Source organism: Leptopilina boulardi, unplaced genomic scaffold (genome assembly GCF_019393585.1).
Source record: "Leptopilina boulardi isolate dan_hultmark-lab unplaced genomic scaffold, ZJU_Lbou_2.1 LbouV2_350, whole genome shotgun sequence".
Classification (NCBI taxonomy): Eukaryota; Metazoa; Arthropoda; class Insecta; order Hymenoptera; family Figitidae; genus Leptopilina; species Leptopilina boulardi.
The window spans coordinates 579348-599261 of NW_026137919.1; the positions used below are offsets into that span (position 1 = coordinate 579348).

Consider the following 19914-nt stretch of genomic DNA (forward strand, 5'->3'; position numbering starts at 1 on the left):
TGAGCATTAAGGAATATTACTCTATATCATTCAATATTTCTATCATATCACAAAAAAAGAGAAGTCAAATGCAAATAAGTCGTCAGCACTTGAAAAATAAGAAGAGGACATATTTTTTAAGATTATTGATAAAAAAAGAAACTTATTTAAAGCTTAGAGATAACTGTAAAGCATTCGAAGGCTTAAAGGATTCTGTCCAGGAATAGCATAAAAATATAACTGTCGGTTCCGTCAACATGAGGTAACATTAAGAAAAAATTCGCAATATACATTTCTTATGGTCCATGAACCGCTCTTTCAGATGGTGCATCTGAAAAAACCGTAAATTGAAAATTAAACAAATTACAGATAATTGTTTATAAAAAACACGAATTTTCAAGGTTTTTTTTTACTTTAGAATTTTTTTGGACCATGTACCATTTTAGAATATCTTCGCCAGGTACAAATAACGCGTCAAAAATGTTCGCCCTTTGACATGGTGGCATAGATTTTAATAAAAAACTAAATGTCAAAAAAATATTGTTAATTAAACAAAATGCAGTACCAAGATAAAATTTTCTTTCTGTACAATTAAAATTATGAAAATAGTCAAAGAAAACTGAAATTAAAAATTAAACTGTTTTGAAAAACAATTTCTCCTTACTATAAAAGTTACAATACTTTGGATCTTTTCTATACTTTAAATTCATATTTTCAAAAAAGTATTTAAAATATAATTTCTTTCAGAAAATTTGAACAAGGAGTACCTGATATTGCAGAGCAAGAATACAGTTCTAAATGACATACTGTTTTAACATTAACTGTTCACCTATCTTAAAATTTTTAAATTCCATCATTCATAACTAGCAGAAATTTATTTTAATATCGTCAGAACACAGCTATCATGTAACTTGAATGCAGACTTTCTTAACAAGTATTGCAGAGTACGTATGATGTTCATAATTGATTGGGGATGATTTATCTCTAATCATATATAAGAGGTATGTTTCATATTTTTAAGACCTTGATACTATTTTAAGGATGAGCATGCGTAATTTTTATCAATTAAAGACTACATTTTCTTTGAAATTTATTAAATTAAAATTTCTATTTAAAAAAAGATTTACAAAACAGTAAACAATAATTTGGTCAAATACAAAAGCCGTTCAAGAGTACGCTTTCATTAAGAAGTTTAAATTATTTTCTTATAAACGATTTTCCAAATCATTTTAAAGTTGTCGACTATATTTTTCAATAAATCTACTTGCAAAAATACGTATGTATTGGGATCTGACATGGGGGCGGGGCCTAAAGCAATATGGCGTAAATTGGGTAACACTTTTAGTGAATTTACATGGGAATAACAGGGGATGCAATAGAACAAAATCGTTTAAAAAATATTGCTTAATTTAATAAATGTATAAGTGAATTTTTTAAATACAAAATTACTATTTACATTCCTATTTACAAACATGAATAAAAATATAAAAGAAATCTTATTTTTATACAAATTATTTTCTCAAATCCAGCGATACATGTGCAAGAAAAGTATTGTATTTTCCTTTATATTTCATGAAATTATATGAAAATTTATAAATGTATGTATTTCATTTTTCATTGTAAAAGTCTGTTAACAAGAACTGAAAAAAAAATTTATTTATCCGTTTTTACAGTGATAAATTAACTTTCAAAATGTTCACATGCACGGGTAATATGAAAGATTATATAACCTCCAAATTTTAAAATCTTAAACTTACCTGGCAAAATGTAATCACTTTTTTTGAAATGCAGAGAACATACTCTCATAGAAGGCTTTATACTGTTTATTTTTAAAGCATTTTTCCAGGCCTTTAATTGATCGACTTTTTCAAAATTATCGAACGTATTTTCACATCCACTACTCGTTGTTTTGGTTTCGGAAATTTATGGAAAATTACGCTTAAATTTTTCGCTACAGTACTGCCACAGCCTCTCACAGAACACTTAATTCTGCAGGAAGATTTCTCACGCGGTAAAAATGTAGCTTCATTCATAATGATAAAATAATTAACAATGACAGCGGAACTACAATTGCAAGTGACACAAACAGTTATCCAAAACTAGTTACATTTTTCAACACCAGATGGCATGTGTACGAATGTCAGATCCCAATACCAATTAGCAAACCTTTAGTTAAGAGAGATGAACAATTGTTTATTCATTTATTTATATTTTTTCATAATTTTGAGTTTTTTTTACAAATTTTTTCATAATTTTGAGGTTTTTTTACAAATTTTTTCAAAATAAATTGAAATGTGTTCCTCTAAATTTTTTTTCCAATTTAGTTGTGAAAATATGTAATATCCTGAAAAGAAATTTATAAGAAATCTTTTCTGTTTGTAATTGTACTGATTTTTCTCAAATAGTGAAAATATGTGAACAGCGGGTTTTTTATGTTAAATAATTGATCGATGACGATTTCCAAGAGTGCTACTCTTATTTTGAAATAAAAAATTATTTTTTGACAGTAAACATTTGTTTTATTTGTTTTTATTATAAATAACATTTGTTATTTATTTTATTTGTTACTTTATTTTATTTGTCTTGTTAAATTATTTGTACAAAAATTTAATAGCTCATTACTCCAGTTATTTAATACTAATTTTTTATAAATTCATTCATTTTAATGATACTTTAACGTGATGTAAAAAAAAGTTAAAGTAATTGTGAAATTAAAAAATTCGATTCTCTTGTTTATTTTGGAATTTTTCAATAAAAATGTTTTTTTATGTTTTGCGTTTTAAAAAAATTTGAACAAAACATCATTTAACGATAAGAAGTGTAGGAGCATCAAAATACATCAAGAAAATGACCTGAAATTTTTTTTATTTGTAAGTATGAATTTTGAAATTTTTATGAATTATAGATTGAGGATAACTTAAGGCAATAAAGTATAACTATTAATAATAAATAAAAATTCTGTTCCTTGTTCATCAAAACTTTATTTGATTTTTAATTTCAAAAATTCTTATTTTTTTCTTTGCTACAAAAATAAACTTATTCTTTATTTGATTTTTAATTTCAAAAATTCTTATTTTTTTCTATGTAACAAAAATAAACTTATTCTTTTCGTGTCTGATAAACGTTGAATACAAATACTAAAAATACTTGAATGAGTTTTACCAATAAACATTAAACAACTCATTGATAACATATATATATATCAGTTTTTTAGTATTACATCTTATAATAACCTAAAGTAACCATCAGTCGGTTAATAAAAAATTATATTTCACTTTGTTGATACGCGCATGAATATAAAGTGTTTAAAAAACACAAATGTACGATACCTTAACGTTAAACGTTAAATAATTATGTACTTATTATTATATCACACATATGAAAATAAAAATTGTTTAAAGTAACAAAAAGCAAGTGTAACGTATAACGGTTTTATAATTTTTTATGAAACTTAATTATAAAGATTGTTCATTGAACGATAAGTCAATGAAAATCTTGAACACAATGATAATCACATGTATCTTTTTTTCGCTAGGCGTATATAAGTAAACAAATAATTTAAAAAAACTATATTTGCCATTGACAGGTTTTACAGTCTTTTGATCTATTGAAATAAAGTAATACTATGTTGAGCGATAAACGATCATGTAATTGTTGTAGTATCACGCTTATAAAATTAAAAAAACACAAAAAACCGAATTATATAAACAAACTTGAAAAAACTCAACCATGGCCAAAGAGAAAAACTAATGGAATTTTATGCATTATTATCATAATAATAATTACTGCCTTGTCCTCTTCCGAATCCACCTCCACCGTATCCTCCTTTGCCATATGCTCCTCGTCCATCACCTCTTCCTCGACCATTATTTCTTCCTTGTCTTCCAGCTTGTATTGAATTTTTATAGAGGGCTGACAGCATTTGGCGCTTTAGTTTCTAAGAAAGAATAATTTTTATTTTCATGAAAATAATAAATTTTTAAAAATTATTTATCGCCAATAGTGAAATTATTGCAGTTTTTTTCATTTAAAAATAATTAAAATTCAAAATGATTATATTAAAATGATTTGAAATCAACTGAATCTTTAAAATTTTTATTGAAACTCATTCAAAATATTAACTACTCAAAGCTCTTTATCTAAATTATTTTAAAATATTTAAATTCTTAAAGATTTTTATAAATCAATCAGTTTTCTTCTCTTTTTTTAATAGAAACAAGTCAAAAGAAATTGCCGTACGTTGAAAAAATCACATTCGATGAAAAAAATTAAGAAAGTCGTCAAAACGAGCTAGTGTTATGAAAAAATCATGGATAAATTTATGATACTCACCCTCATCGAAGCCATTTCTTCTTCAAATCTGTTTCTTTGCAGTTCGGGATTCCATTCTTCTTCAAAACCTTCCAATTCTTCTAAATAATTTGTTGCAGAGGAAGAAATACGCGGCGCCCGAGAAATAGCTGCTGAAGATGCTATGACAGATGAAGTTGATGAAGAAGGAATAATTGGACGACTTGATAATTGCTCATCCGCCTTTTTTATTCTTCGTTGTGCTTCAATGTATCTTTTTTCATATTCTGCATTCTCCTCAGTTTTTTTTGCAGTTTTAACATCACTTCGGCTTCCATTTCTTTTGCAGTAGCTAATCTCTCAGCCTCCAAGACTTTTTCTTTCATAAGTTGAAGTTCAGCATCTTTGTCTGCGGCTAAAAGCTGATAATAATCAGCACGCTGTTGAGCAGTTTGCTTATTATCAGATGAATCTTTTTTTCCCGAATTTGTGTCGTCCCTATTTTTAAATTCTACAACTTCCACTTTATTTTCGTCTGACTTTTCACCCCCTGAACCGTTCGCTGTTGACTTGCCACCGGCTGATCCTAAAATTAAATATTTTATTACAAATTAAAATATTAGGAATATATTTAAAAATTGAAAAAATTTATTATTATCGACTGTCTACAAAAATTAAATTTTTTTTAAAATATAATTAGGAATTATAATTTATTTTTAAAACTTTAAAAACCTAATATAATATTGAGAAGAAAAAATGGTTTATTTTGTATAAAAAACAAAGTTTGGAAATACATACTTCTAGTGTTTCGTGGAGTCATCTTTGTTTTTCAGATAGCCTACAGAAAAATCATCAGTATTATTAATAAAAATTAAAAAAATTCTATTTATAAAATAAATTTCAATTTTTTTATTAATAAATGTTATAATAATTTTAAAGTAATGGAAATTAAGTAAGCAATAAATTTAAATTTACTTAAAATTGAAATGATAAGTTAGAATAATAATAATTATCAGTCAAAAGCTGTTTTAAAACACGTGCATAACCTATAAGTTAACGTTGATTTATGAAATAAGTAATATGAAACACAATTTTGTACTAAAAAAATTGACAACTTTGTCAAAGCACACATAAAAAAATTAAGTAATAATTTCAAATGTGTTAAATGCGTAATTTACTTTTTTAATTACATAAAATTGCCTGAGTATGAGAAATAAAAAGGAATGTTGTATGGCAAACGGAAGTTAAAAATCAAAGTATAGTTCTAAAACCGAGACTTTTATCATATCACTTACAAAATTTTGTGTATTTATATCGACGAAGTAAAGTTGAAAATAAATAAAAACTATACTTACTTTCTTATGACGAAAATTTTAATGTATTTACGCGAGAGCACACATGAACGCAGTAAACTTCTGAACCAAAATCTTCTTCACGTACAATTTCATCAACTTTGCAAGTTTTCAATTAGCGTCTTCGTAGAAATTATGACTCTCTGATTGGCTTATACTGGCTGCCTATGCAGGCAGATGGAGGTATGCAAGAGCCTTTAAGGAGCTTCTACAATAGCTCCGTTTGCAGTGATGGGTTGTGACGCGTCACACGAAGCTTTGTACGTATAATACGTTTTCGACGTAATATACGTATAAAATGTATAAAACCATGTAGAAAACCACTGACATTTTGACATCTATATATGATCCTCTGATTTTTGCCATAACGAATTTTTCTATTCTTTTTTTTAAGAGCTTTGTTATTGTTTATAAAGTTTTGATTTAAAAATTGTTTATTTTGGGAGATACCAAACGACTAGACTGACAATATAATACTTAGAATATAGGTTATGTTATTATGCACGTGGCCCGGTGTTCACTCTTATCTGTGAAACCAACTTAGAAATAAAACCGATATAAAAACAATTTTGTTTTATAATTGTTAAAATAATTAATAATTACCTAAATTTTGTTTATATTAACAACTTTCTCTTTCAATAGTGTAAAGTAATGAATGATGTATTTTAATGAAGAATTTAAAATTGCCGCTCTTAAATCACGTGATCAAATGTAATATACATCGTGTAGAAAACTTGGCACGTAATATACGTAGTATTATACACGTAGAAAACCACGTATTATACGTCATGTATTATACGTGCCCATCACTGTCCGTTTGGCAACTCCAAGTCCAAGTCGGTTGGAGTTGGTTGCGCACGCATGGTGTTGCCAACTGTCGCCGAGTTGAAAATGAAATCTTTGTGATTGTGATCATAAGATACTGTGCAGTGAAGATAATTCCTTTTTTTTAATTAATATATTCGTTGTTTTTTAATTATAATTAAAAATTATACTTTTAATAAAAAATTATTTCTTTAACATCTGAGTTTTATTATTAAGAATATAAAAAAATAAAAAAAAGCTAACCTCTTATTTGAAAATCGCATTCTCATATTTGTCTCTTTGCAATTTTACAAAACGTTGGTAACTCTACAAAACATACCGTTTTTTTACAAACCGTTGGTAACTTTACAACGTCTGACGTGGTCCATTTTTCGAGTCACGTTGGACGTTGTAAAGTTACAACGGCATTTTTCTCAGTGTGCTCACGAAATAGTTGAGGTTATGTACTTTTGAAGCTGTAAACACGCTGTAAAGTTTAATAAATTATTTGTTGTTGTTGCTGTTGATGTTGCCGCCGTCTCATCGTTTTTTAAAGAGAAGAAAAATATAAATTAAATTAAATTTTTCTTTTATAAACAACAAAAATTTTTTTCCTAAATAATACACACATGCAATGAATTTTATATTTGTAATATATAAATATAGTAATAAAGAAATATACAATAAATGAGATGAACTGTCAATACAAAATTTTTTTTATGTTTTTTATTGACATTATAATAAAAGTTTTTCATCATTTTGATTTCACAGTATATTAAAAAGGTATTTTCATGAACATAACCTTACAATATTTTTTGCTTATTTTAATATTAGAGAATGCAGATAATTTTCAAAGTTTAATATTTTATGAATGAATTTTTTCGTCTAAAATTCATTGAATATAATTACTATATGTGATAATTCTTTAAAAAGTTAATTTCTTCATGCGTTGCCACAATATTTTTGTAATCCAATTTCCTGAATTCTCCATTTTTCCATGTAAATAATAACTTTTTCCCTGACAAACAGATTTCTTATTAGAAGAAAAAAAAACATTTAAGACTCTACAAACATTTTAAACACTATAATCTAAATACTCTAATCTGAATTTAATTCTGAAAATAACATTAAAATAATATAGTAAAATAATCTGTTAATGAGTATATTTTTTTATTATTATATTTATATATATTACTATATATATCACGCACAATTTTTTTTTTCATTTTCAACTCGGCGACAGTTGGCAACACCATGAGTGCGCAACGAACTCCAACCGACTTGGACTTGGAGTTGCCAAACGGAGCTATTGTAGAAGCTCCTTTAAGGTGGATGTATAGTAGGTGCAAAAGCCAAGTGCAAGTGACAATCTCATGAGTCAAAAAGAGATAGGTAGTCTATCTATCTCTCTTACACTCATTGGATTTGCATTTGGACTTGCACTAGTACTTGGCTTTTGCAGGTATTGCAGAACTTCCTTTAATGTGCAAGCAAATTTTCCATCAGCAAGAAAAGTGCGCGGTTTTTAAAAATTATTTGATCATAAAAAAGGTTTTTTTATTCTTTATTAATCACAATGCACTTGAACATAATAATAAATGTTATGAATAATATTAATAATGCAGACATTGATTTTTAACAACTTTATTAAAAAATATTTATCACAAATGAATCTTTTCTAATGAGACTGTGCTACTTCGACCAATCGTTGACTACCTTCCACCGCGCATGCCTGCATAGCTAGCAGGGTCTGTGTGTCTATCGGTGAGTGTCGCATGTGTAACTTGTTTTGACTCGAGTTTTTGCCGGCTACCAGTTTTCGTGTTGAATTAAATATTTTGGTATTTACGAAAATTGTGATGTCAAATATAGTGTGTAAAAGTGTTATTAGTGATCAGTAATATTATAATTGTACCAGTTGTGATTGTAGCGGTTATCTAAATTTTAATGTGCTAATATTTTAATCAATGTTAGGTCAATTATTATAAATTTTAAACAATCAAAAGTTAAAATATTTTAAATGCAAGTCAATTTAAAATTAAATTATTATACAGGTTATAATTAATTAAAAACTTGAATTATTTCAAATATTATTCAATTTGTAATAATTAATTAATTAATTACATTCAACATTTCCTGACAGAAATTTTAATCAGTAACCTAGATGCAATTTATTAAAATTTTGAACAATAAGAATTAAAATAATTTAAATAAATTTTAACGAATTTAAAAATCAATTATTTAAAATTTTAATAAATTTCAGTCATTTTTCATTCATTCTAGCCAAATTTTAATGCTTTTTTCACAAGTTTATCAGTTTTTAAACATAAACAAAAAAAATAAAGTATTCTTAAATTTTATCATGTTTCTTTATCATAAAACAGGGTGTTCCTATAATTCTGACCGCTATATCAATGTTTAAATAGATATTAAATTTTTAATATTTAAATCAATTATTTTAGGATAACAAATACAGGAGCAAGGTCTGGATGGAGTTGATATGTCCAACTTACGCGTAAAAATGAAGCCGAAGAAATGATAGTCACCAATTGTGTATTTGCCGAAAAAAGCGGGAGGATCGGGAAGAATACAGTTCCTCTTTTGCAAGAAGAAAGCAAGAAATACACGTTTTTTATAGAAATGCGGGCAAAGTTTTTGCGGGTAAGTTATCCATTATAGTTTACATCAAATTTGCAAATTTAATACTCTTTCTATAAATTTTATTTTATAAAAAAATTTGTTTAACATTTGTAATTAATTCACAGGAGCTCTGACTGCGGAAAATTTGGAGAAACTGGCTGTAGAAAAATTATTTCTACGAAATCGTACGACCAAACAGTCCAATAATATCAAAATCATAGGAAAGATTGTTACAACCAAGCAATCTCAATATTCGCAGAAATAGGTATTTAATCATTAAAAAATTCTGTATAGAATATTTATTATGTCTATTTTTAAAATCTAAAAGAAATTGTTTAATCATGAAAATTCCTGTTTCAATTAGTTATCATTAAAAAATTGAAATCTTTCAGGTAATAGGATAAATAAAAGACTATGTCTAAGAACTCCTTGATTCTTTAGCAAACTGCTCTTCAATTGCATAAAGAAAAACGTGACAATGAAACTAAGAGAGGTAAATATTTTTTCTACATTATTAATGGTTGTTAATATAATTAAAATCACAATTATTAACAATTAAATTTTATTCATTTTAGTGTTTCGCGTATGCAGGGTCAGGAATTACCGCCAAAATTTGATAAATCATTGGCGAACCGTTTGCAGAATCTCCTATAAATTAAATCGTGCATCGTTGGAAATGGAGATATTATTTTCATCCTTATTACTATTTATTGCCTCCAGGATCATCCGCTGTTCATTATTTAGACAAGTAAGTTGTTAATTTGATTTTATTTATTTATTTTTTATCCCACGTGAACAAAAATTGCGCCTTTAGATAGCTGACGCCAGGCCGTAAAGTCATTCATTTATTCGACAGTACGAAATTGCGTTCCATTTCATACAAGTTAAACAACTGAATTACTTTCACTTCCTGTCTTCTGCTATCTGAAATCGACACTTTTATGCATTTGGAATAAACAATATCCTAAGTAATACTGAAATAAATGGCTGCCTTCGTTCTTTTATTGCTTAATATACTATTACATGCATGCGGCACGATTGAAACTTTAGAGTTGTGAATAATTTTTTTCAAAATTAAATATAGATTGATTAGACATATGTGAATTTTCGTGTGTTTGTGATTATTAGATACTGTTTTGTGATTTACTGTGTAAAATAATCGTAACAAGTTTTCAAGTAAAATGATTTTATCAAGACTAAACGTGAAAAGTTTTTTAAATGTTTTATTTCAAGTGTGTAAAGCCAGTGTTAATGATTTATGAAATGTATTTAAAATTTTCATTTAAAAAAAAAATGAAAGTAAAAATGAAAGTGAAAAGTTTTTTACGTGTTTCATTACAAGTGTGTAATGCCAGTGTTAATAAGTAGCAAGGTCGATTCGGTAAGTGCTTTTAATTTTCTATAAATCACATCACGCTCCCCTCATTCTTTTTCCATAAAATTAATTATATCCCATCAGTAATAGAAATAATAATAATAATGTAGGTAATGAAAAACTAATAACTTACAAATTAAATTAACTACTGTGTAAACTATGCACGATCTTACTGTCATCTTTCAGTTTCTGAAATCTCTTTCTCTCTATTGTAAAAATTAAAATGTTTCATACAACATGAAGTTTTAGAAAATGGCATGAAATAAAGAGATTTAAAAAAAATTAATTAAAATGTTGTATCTGTGTAAAAAATTGGTTAAAAATTAAATCACTTAAAATTTATTTAAAAATAAATGTCTGCCAACGCGATTATCTGCAGGATTCTTGTCAGTTTAAAGTTTTTTCAGAACTTTAAAATTCAGTCATATAAAACAGAAATATACCCTTTTTATGTTACAAATTGCTAATCCTGCAATAATTTTTATTATAGATTTTACGTGCACGGGTAATAATTAATCACTTACACTGTTATAAATCCTAAAATATTTTTTATTACAAAGTTGAAATTTTAAATAAAAAAATGTTGATTTTATTTGTTGGATATTCAATTAATATTAATAACCAAATATGAACTTAAAAAAACAGTGTATACGTGGCAAGTACATCAAACAATTTTAACAATTATCATCTTTTACATAGTAGCTTGTCAGGCATTTTCCGTGCACGTTTTAACCATATTTATAATCATTTAATTTGTTTATTAAACATTTAACGTTTGTGGATGAAACGTATATTTACCAAGAAAAGTTCTCAAATAATTCTAGTAATATTTAAAAAATTACAATCATACACGACACATTATTATGTGTGTATATCAACTTGAGAAAAAATATAATAATACACCAATTCTCGGCAGTATCCTTGACATCTGAAAGGTTTTTCAGAACTTATAGATTTTCTCATTAGTTTTTCTGTCAAGTGAAATAAAAATATACATTTTTTTGTATGAAATGCATAATCCTGCAATGAGTAATAATAACATTACAGACTTTACATGCACGGTTTCACTATATGTGAATTTCTTGTATCATTTACACTGTTATGAATATTAAATCATTTTATATAAGATTTACAAAATTGCAATAAATAAAATTTTTGAAATTTTAGAAAAGAAAAATATCACCTTGTGAACACATAAAAATAATATTTACAACTAAATAGGATTTTATAAAAACAGTGTATACGTGGCAAGAGTACCAGAACATTTTTTGGTAATAATTTTTTATATAGTAAATATTCTGTCACGTATTTACCGTGCACGTTTCAACCATACTTTCAAGCATTTATTTTAATTTTAAGTCATTAATATGGTTGAATTATCTACACTATTTTAGTAAAAACTAAAGTATAAACTACAAAACAGTAGTTGTTAAATTATAACATAGTGGTAGAAAGGTCGTAATTTACAGATCCTCAAGTGGCCGTATTATTGCATCTTACTTCTAAAAGCAAAAAGAATAAAACTTTTGCTAATAGATAATATAAATTATATCTATCTGAAAAATCCAATTTTTACGATGGATTTTATGACAATTTAATCATTTGTGCCAAAACACAAAACTAAAATGTAATACAGAGTAAAAAATTGCCTAGTACATTCCAATAAACATGTAAAAATATATTTACCGAAAATATATGAATACTACATACTTTTTAGATAGAAAAATAACACATTTATCCCTCTTATATCGAATACAAATAAATAACGCGCACTGTTCCTCCAGAAGAATATTGCAAAATATTCAAATTATATATTTTTTAATTATGCCATACACTATTCATTTATAGTGTAAATTATTACTATTTAAATTATATATTTTTTTAATTAGCAGTACATTATTTCTTTATAGTATAAATTATTACTATAAAATTTGTAGTTTTTTACTACATTCCGTAAAGAAAGAATGTCCTAACCTAAAAAATCCGATTCTCGGAATGTAAATCGATTTCGAATCAGTTAAAAAAAGCAATAATAAGAATAATTATTTATTTATTTAGAAATATAAGCAGTGCCCTTTGAGAACCTAAGTACCTAAGAAATAATGGTAGGCAATTATAAATTTAATAATAAAAAATTAATACTACTCCAGTTAATGAGTTGGAAATTATAAATACAAAGATTTTCCCGTCTATATATACAGTCTAAAAATTATTATATTTATAGATTGTCCCTCATTTTGTTGATATATAAAATAAAATTTATGAATAAATATTAAAAATATCTAACTTTTAGTGATTTAAGTCTACTTGTTTGTAATTTTGTATATTTTTTACACTAAAAATATTTTTAATTTTATTCTCTGCAATTGTTAAAAAGAAGATTTAGTCATATTGTTTTATCAATAATTTTACCTCTACTTGCATTGTTCTGCATAATGCACTCCGCAGATCCTAAGAAAACATTAAAATCTCTTACACTCTTGCGTGTGATTTACACTGCACCGAGTCAATTAAAAAAAATTATATTTGTACAACATTTTTATGAAAAGTGTGTCACTGTCGATTGAGAAATATCAAAAAATCTAAATATCAGAAAAGTAAACAAAAATCCATCTAAATCTTTTCACAGATGAGGTTAGGATGAGAGTACTCTAAAAAAAATTAAACTTTATACTTTCAAAAATTGAAACAATAACTTTCAGTTGCATAATTGACACATATTTTTATAATTAACAAATTATACGACAAATTGTTAAAAGTCGCTCCCCTTCCGTAAGAAACAAAAGTCCCACATCACGGGAAAAGAAAATTCAACTGCAAAGCTCGAGCCATCAAAACCAGTAGCAAATAGCATTCGTGCCGTCACCTACTGGCGACATGAGAACCCTACCTTGGGTAATGTTGGTATTGGTAACTAAGCCCCACAAAAAAATTTTCAAATTTACCTCGTTATTTCAAGATGGCGGATCCAATATGGTTGAATTTTAAAAATTTGATTAGGTTAGCCTGAAATTTATTACTTGGGGTTTTTTGAGGGTTGCTAATTACGAATATGTCGTTAGTTTTCAAAAATTCTAAATGGATTGGAATTTTTGAAAACTAACGAAATATTCATAATTAGCGACCCCAAAAACCCCCGAGCAACCAATTTCAAGCACATCCGATGATTTTTTAAAAATTACTGCCATATTAGATCCGACATTTTGAATTTTTCAAAAGTAACATCAGATTCGTAATCAGTGACGCCAATAACCCCCTAGTACCCAGTTTCAAGCAAATCTGATCAATTTTTAAAAATTCCGCCATCTTGGATCCTTCATCTTGAAATAACGATTCAACTTTGAAATTCTGTCCCCGAATTTGGAATCAGCGACACAAAATAAGTAGGAGTAGCCTAGTCTACTTCGCCGGACAAGAAAAATTTTTTTGTGGGGCTGTGGAATTAATGTTATTTGTAAAAAAAATTATTATTTTTATTGCTAAATACCTTTTTTCCATCATTTTCCTTAATTATTTATTGATTTTTGGAGTTTCCTAACCGTTTTACATTTTTTATACGTTTTTTGAAAATGTAAACAATAACAAAGGGTCTGCTTACATTCGGAAAAACAACTTGGACATAGCCTTAAATAAATCTAAACTATGGCCAATTATGGCGAACTATAGCGACCTCTCTTGAACTATGGGCCAAGAAGAAGTTAAATTTTCTGGCCATTTCAGTTTTAAAATTAAATAAATATAAACTATGGGCAAACTATGGCGAACTTTGGCGACCTCTCTTGAACTATAGGCCAAGAAGAAGTTAAATTTTCTGGCCATTTCAGTTTTAAAATTAAATAAATCTAAACTATAACGAACTATGGCGACCTCTCTTGAACAAAGAAGAAAGATGAAGAAGAAGACCAAGAAGAAATTAAATTTTCTGGCCATTAAAGTTTAGAAATTAAATAAATCTAAACTCAGGGCATACTTTGGCGAACTATAGCGACCTCTCTTAAACTGCGGGAAGAGTCAAAACAAATTTTCTAGCCATTAAAATTTAAAAATTAAATTAATCTAAACTATGATCAAACTATGGCGAACTATGTCGTTCTGTCTTTAACTATGGGCCAAGAAGAAATTAAATTTCCTGTCCATTTCAGTTTGAAAATTAAATAAATCTAAACTATGGCGAACTATGGCGACCTCTCTTGAACCAAGAAGAAAGTTAAAGAAGAAGACCAAGAAGAAGTTAAATTTTCTAGCCATTAAAGTTTAAAAATTAAATAAATCTAAACTATGGTCAAACTTTGGCGAACTATAGCGACCTCTTTTGAACTATGGGCCAAGAAGAAGTTAAATTTTCTGGCCATTTCAGTTTTAAAATTAAATAAATATAAACTATGGGCAAACTATGGCGAACTTTGGCGACCTCTCTTGAACTATAGGCCAAGAAGAAGTTAAATTTTCTGGCCATTTCAGTTTTAAAATTAAATAAATATAATCTATGTGCAAACTATGGCGAACTATAGCGACCTCTCTTGAACAATGGGCCAAGAAGAAATTAAATTTTCTGGCCATTTCAGTTTTAAAATTAAATAAATCTAAACTATAGGCAAACTTTGGCGAACTATAGCGACCTCTCTTAAACTGCGGGAAGAGTCAAAACAAATTTTCTAGCCATTAAAATTTAAAAATTAAATTAATCTAAACTATGGGCAAACTATGGCGAACTATGTCGTTCTTTCTTTAACTATGGGCCAAGAAGAAATTAAATTTCCTGTCCATTTCAGTTTGAAAATTAAATAAATCTAAACTATGGCGAACTATGGCGACCTCTCTTGAACCAAGAAGAAAGATGAAGAAGAAGACCAAGAAGAAGTTAAATTTTCTGGCCATTCAAGTTTAAAAATTAAACTAGCAACTTGGTCGTCCGCAAGCGGCCGACTACGTTGCTAGTGTGTATTAACCATATTTTTTATTCATTTTTTTTTAAATTTAATATTAGAAATATAAAAAAAAATTTCTTTATGTTGGATCTACCACCCAAGTAGCACGGAATATTTCTTGAATGTCAAAAATATTAACCTATTTTTTCTCATAAATGTGTTATATTTTAAGAGTATATGCACAAAGTTTTAATTACAAATATAAGAAATTATGATAGTTGTACATTTTTTAGTGAAAAGTCTAATTTTTATATTTGTTTCGATTACAAACTTTTCTGTTTTAATTATTAACATTAAATAAATGTCTATTAAAACTATTTTTCTTTAAAATAGATGTACTGAGCTACCTTAAGTTAATTTAGAATTTAATTTAGAAAATAGTGAGTTTATTCAATTTTTTCGAAGTGTGTGCTTTAAGGATTAAAATTTTTTTTCTTTTTTTTAGATTTATTTATATAGATATTACTTATATCGGTGTTATGTCTTACATTGCTCTAAACTTGAAAAGTTTTATGTATTGTTTCGTTCTTACACATTAAGAATCCTAAACTCTAAAAAAGTTATTGACTGACTGTCTAATGCATGCAAACCTTTGTTCGCGCATCACTCAAACACGAATAAGCTGAATGAAGTGAAACTTGATTATTTCATAGATGTCCAGTCAATTTAAAATCATCGATTTATTAACAGGAATCAAGAATATAACCTTAAAATTAGGTCTAGGTTATAGGTAAATTTGCGAATATGACCTTCAATTGAGCCATGGTCATACGTCAATAAGCGAACATGATCATCAAATTAGGTCATAGATCAAAAAGTAAACACGACTTTTAAAGTAGGTTTTAAAAAATTAAAATTAAATTAAAAACTAATTGAAAATTCGAAATGACGGATATATTTTGGCAGACTAATTTAGTAAAAATGATTAGATATTCTTAAAACTCGCAACTCGTGGGTTTTTCGGATCGCTGATTAAAAATCCAATACAACTTTTCCAAAATTTACAATATCGAAACTAATATGTTGGAGAAAATTTGAAACTATTTACTGTTTATTATTGGTAAAAAATATAGCGAAAATCAATTGCTATTTATTTCTGAATATCATTCTTATATTCCTATCATAGACTGCACATTTCGTGTGCATGTTTTAAGAACTGCATTTACATGACCCAAACATTACAGCAGAAATTTTAAAATTAAGTAACCACAATCATTTTTAAATAATTATTAAATGTGAAATAAATAAAAGCTACATAACATCAAAGTATTTCGTGATAAACAATATTCTTCACAAATGACTTTTCAGGAAATTCTACACTTCTGTACACAGCAGAATGAAGAGCAAGGATTTTTAAATGTTCCTTAGATTTAACTCGAGAACAACCAACATAAATTTGACCATGACCAAATGCTGAAATTGGTAAATATATTCCTACTTTATCAAAAGATTGTCCTTGAGATTTATTAATAGTCATGGCATAAGCGAGTCTAACTGGAAATTGTCTTCTTATCATTTTAAATGGATATGTGTCTGGTGAAGGAGATAAATCAATGCGTGGAATAAAAACTATTTCTCCTTTAGATTTTCCAGTAATTATTTCTGCAGAAATTACGTTTCTCAATAATGATTTTACAACTAATCGAGTCCCATTACATAATCCTTGAACCAAATTCATATTTCTTAAAAGCATAATTATACATCCTACCTTGAAAGATAATTTATGAGGAGGCAAACCGTCTGGTGTTAGACTATTTAAAAATTCTATTGGAACAATATTATTTATATCTTTTCGATCATCATCGACATGTGAATCAACACTATAATAAATTATTTCTTGTCCTTCTAATTTTAACAAAATACGTTCATTCAAATCTAATACCTCAGAATTAGTTAATGAAAGAATGCAAGCTGAATGAACAGATTCATTATGTTTATTTATTGACGATCCATAAATTTCATCATTTAAATTCCCATTAGAAATCAAATCCTGTGGTATTTCTAAAACACTGTTTTCTCTTTCAATCATACATTGAGGTTTACCATCACCAACATTTAATAGCCAATTTGAAAACTCTACATCATTATTCTGTAATCTAACGTTAACATATAAGGACCTACTTTCAAAAAGATCCCACAATCTATTATTTTTCACACATACTTCAACAATATGTGTGCGACTACCATGTGGAACAATTGGCAATGTTTGTCGAAAATCTCCTGAAAGCAAAATAACTTTACCTCCAAATGGTTTATTACATTGTGTAATATCTCGCAGCATAGACTCCATTGCTTGTAAAGCAAATTTAGGTGCCATTGTAATTTCATCCCAAATAATGATTTTAGCACTTCTTAACAGTTCAGCGTGTTTTGACATTCCACTGATATTGCATGTTGAATTTTCATTGATTGGTATAGGAAATTTAAACATTAAATGTGAAGTTCGTCCACCTCTTAAAAGATTAGCTGCTAGACCAGTCCATGCAACTGCTACAACTACCAATTCTTCACTTTCAAGTGCAGTAATAATTGTGTTTTCTAAATAGCTTTTACCACAGCCACCAGGTGCAGAAAGGAAAAAGTACCTATTTTTGCAATTATCATTATGTACTGCAGCCATGACATCATCAAAAATTTTGCGCTGTTCATTATTCAAACTTTCAATGAGTATTTCAGCTTCTTTTTTCAGCAATTTTAATGCTAATGCATTAGCTTCTTTATCGACAAAAGTATAATCTTCGAGAATTTTTTGAACAATATTAGGCAAACCAAATTGATTTAAAGCAAATCCATGAAAATTAAGCACTTCATTAATTAATATTAATGCTTGTTGAAGTGCTACTTCTTCGGGTACATTATTATAAAAAATCATGTGTTCTTTGTACTTATTCCATAAATCAAGTGCATTCATAGGCAATTCAAACACACATATATATGCAAATAGACGACAAAGTTCTTTAGGAAATTTTATGCTTACAGCTTCAGTCAAACAATTATCCCATTCACTATCATCTACCATCAAATTTCTTGCACGCGCTGCTTCTGTAAAAGTATTATATGTAATTCCTTCATATGTTCTTACATCATCAAACGATTTAGCACCACGTACATAAAGCAGTAAGATTTTAAAAAAATATCTTTCAATATCTTTCGGACTTACGAAATACATGCGGCAAATTATAGGTTTTGTAATTCGTTCCCTTATTTTCCAAGTTTTTGATGATTCAACAAAAACATACTTATGTGGTATTTCTGTGTACAAATACTTCCGTGCCTCAGGATTTTCTTCATTTAATTTTAACCATGCTGTTAATGTAGTATTTTTAAATTTATGGACTGCTTCTTCTTCCAATCCTTCTTTAAAACATATTGATTGTTGATTAGGCAGATGTACAGCTAATCTATACGTTTTATGTGATTGTTCATGCATATTAAATTCGCATAATCTATGCATTGCTTCTGGTGGACATACATAACGTGTATTTAAATAATGTTCAATTTCATCATATTCCATTTCCTGATTATCATCCTTATAACCTATTATTGCAGAGTCATGACCTTTATGCATATATTTGAATAAATATTTCATACCATCCGTACTACCACATGGTATAACACAAATATGACCTTTAAATGTTTTACTTAAATAAAGATTATATGGTACAATCATCGAATTGTCAGCAACACATTTAATTGACCCATCTTGTTTATAATAAATAATTTTTTTTCCATCATTTCTTCGCCTGAGTTCCGGATAATTCTTCGAACCATAAGTTGTTTCAGAACATAAAGGCTTCGGATACTGTTTTGTACAAACTTTCTTTTCAGGATCCATACAAGGAGAACTCATGTTTTGTTTACCACATGGCCCATGAACTTGAAATTGCTTTACAATATTAAAAAGTTCCGGATTCTTCGTTTCGTCTGGTATTTCCGCACATATCATTTTATCTAAGGTTTCTGCATCTCGAATTGGTGTACGTAAAAATATAATTATATGCACATGTGGCAATCCACGTTTTTGAAATTCTATAACATATACAAATGCAATAATTGGGCCAAAAATTTCTTTGTCTTTTATTTCTTTCATTAACTCTTTCACTTTTTGTTGAAAAATTCTAGCTACAAGATCTGGGCGATCAGACGCAGTTTCAACATCCAACAAATTTTCTGTAATTTCACGCCACTTTGGATTACATGTCATTGTTATAAATAAATCTGGTTTTCCAAATTCTTGAACTAATCGCATAGCATCCATAAAACATTGTTGATAACAACGTGGTCCTCCAATAAACGTTGATGGCAAAATAATTATTTTTCCAGGTTGAACATTTTCGTCTTTTGCTTTATTGTGAATATAATCCATTAATCCACAATACAATTCTGCTTGAAGTTTTCTTTGTTGTAAACGAATGTTTTTTAAACGTTCACCTTCTACTTTCGACCAGACATCAACTACGTATTGCTGAGTTAATTTTCCTAATTTTAAACATGGATTGAAAGATCCTCTATATGAAAGGCGATACATATAAAATTGTAAAGGTGT

General features: G+C 27.7%; 3 protein-coding genes across 3 annotated transcripts in view; 1 reads left to right on the plus strand and 2 right to left on the minus strand.

Moving 5' to 3' along the window:
* The window catches only part of LOC127286122 (uncharacterized), a 570090-nt gene that overhangs the window by 404639 nt on the left and 145537 nt on the right, over positions 1-19914 (plus strand). The gene's annotated exons all lie outside the window — the stretch shown is intronic.
* On the minus strand, positions 276-5089 carry LOC127286138 (uncharacterized). The gene is made up of 5 exons (XM_051312452.1): positions 5068-5089; positions 4591-4855; positions 4312-4543; positions 3766-3916; positions 276-310 (listed from the first exon to the last, which is right to left on the minus strand). The coding sequence occupies exons 1-5, from the start codon at positions 5087-5089 to the stop codon at positions 276-278; spliced, it is 705 nt and encodes a 234-aa protein (XP_051168409.1).
* LOC127286139 (uncharacterized) overlaps positions 16630-19914 on the minus strand; it is a 30672-nt gene continuing 27387 nt past the window's right edge. Inside the window, exons 5-6 of the mRNA XM_051312453.1 lie at positions 19137-19876; positions 16630-18995 (exon numbers count right to left, since the gene is read on the minus strand). Coding sequence (XP_051168410.1) covers positions 16630-18995; positions 19137-19876 — 3106 coding nt within the window. The remainder of the gene's footprint in view (positions 18996-19136; positions 19877-19914) is intronic.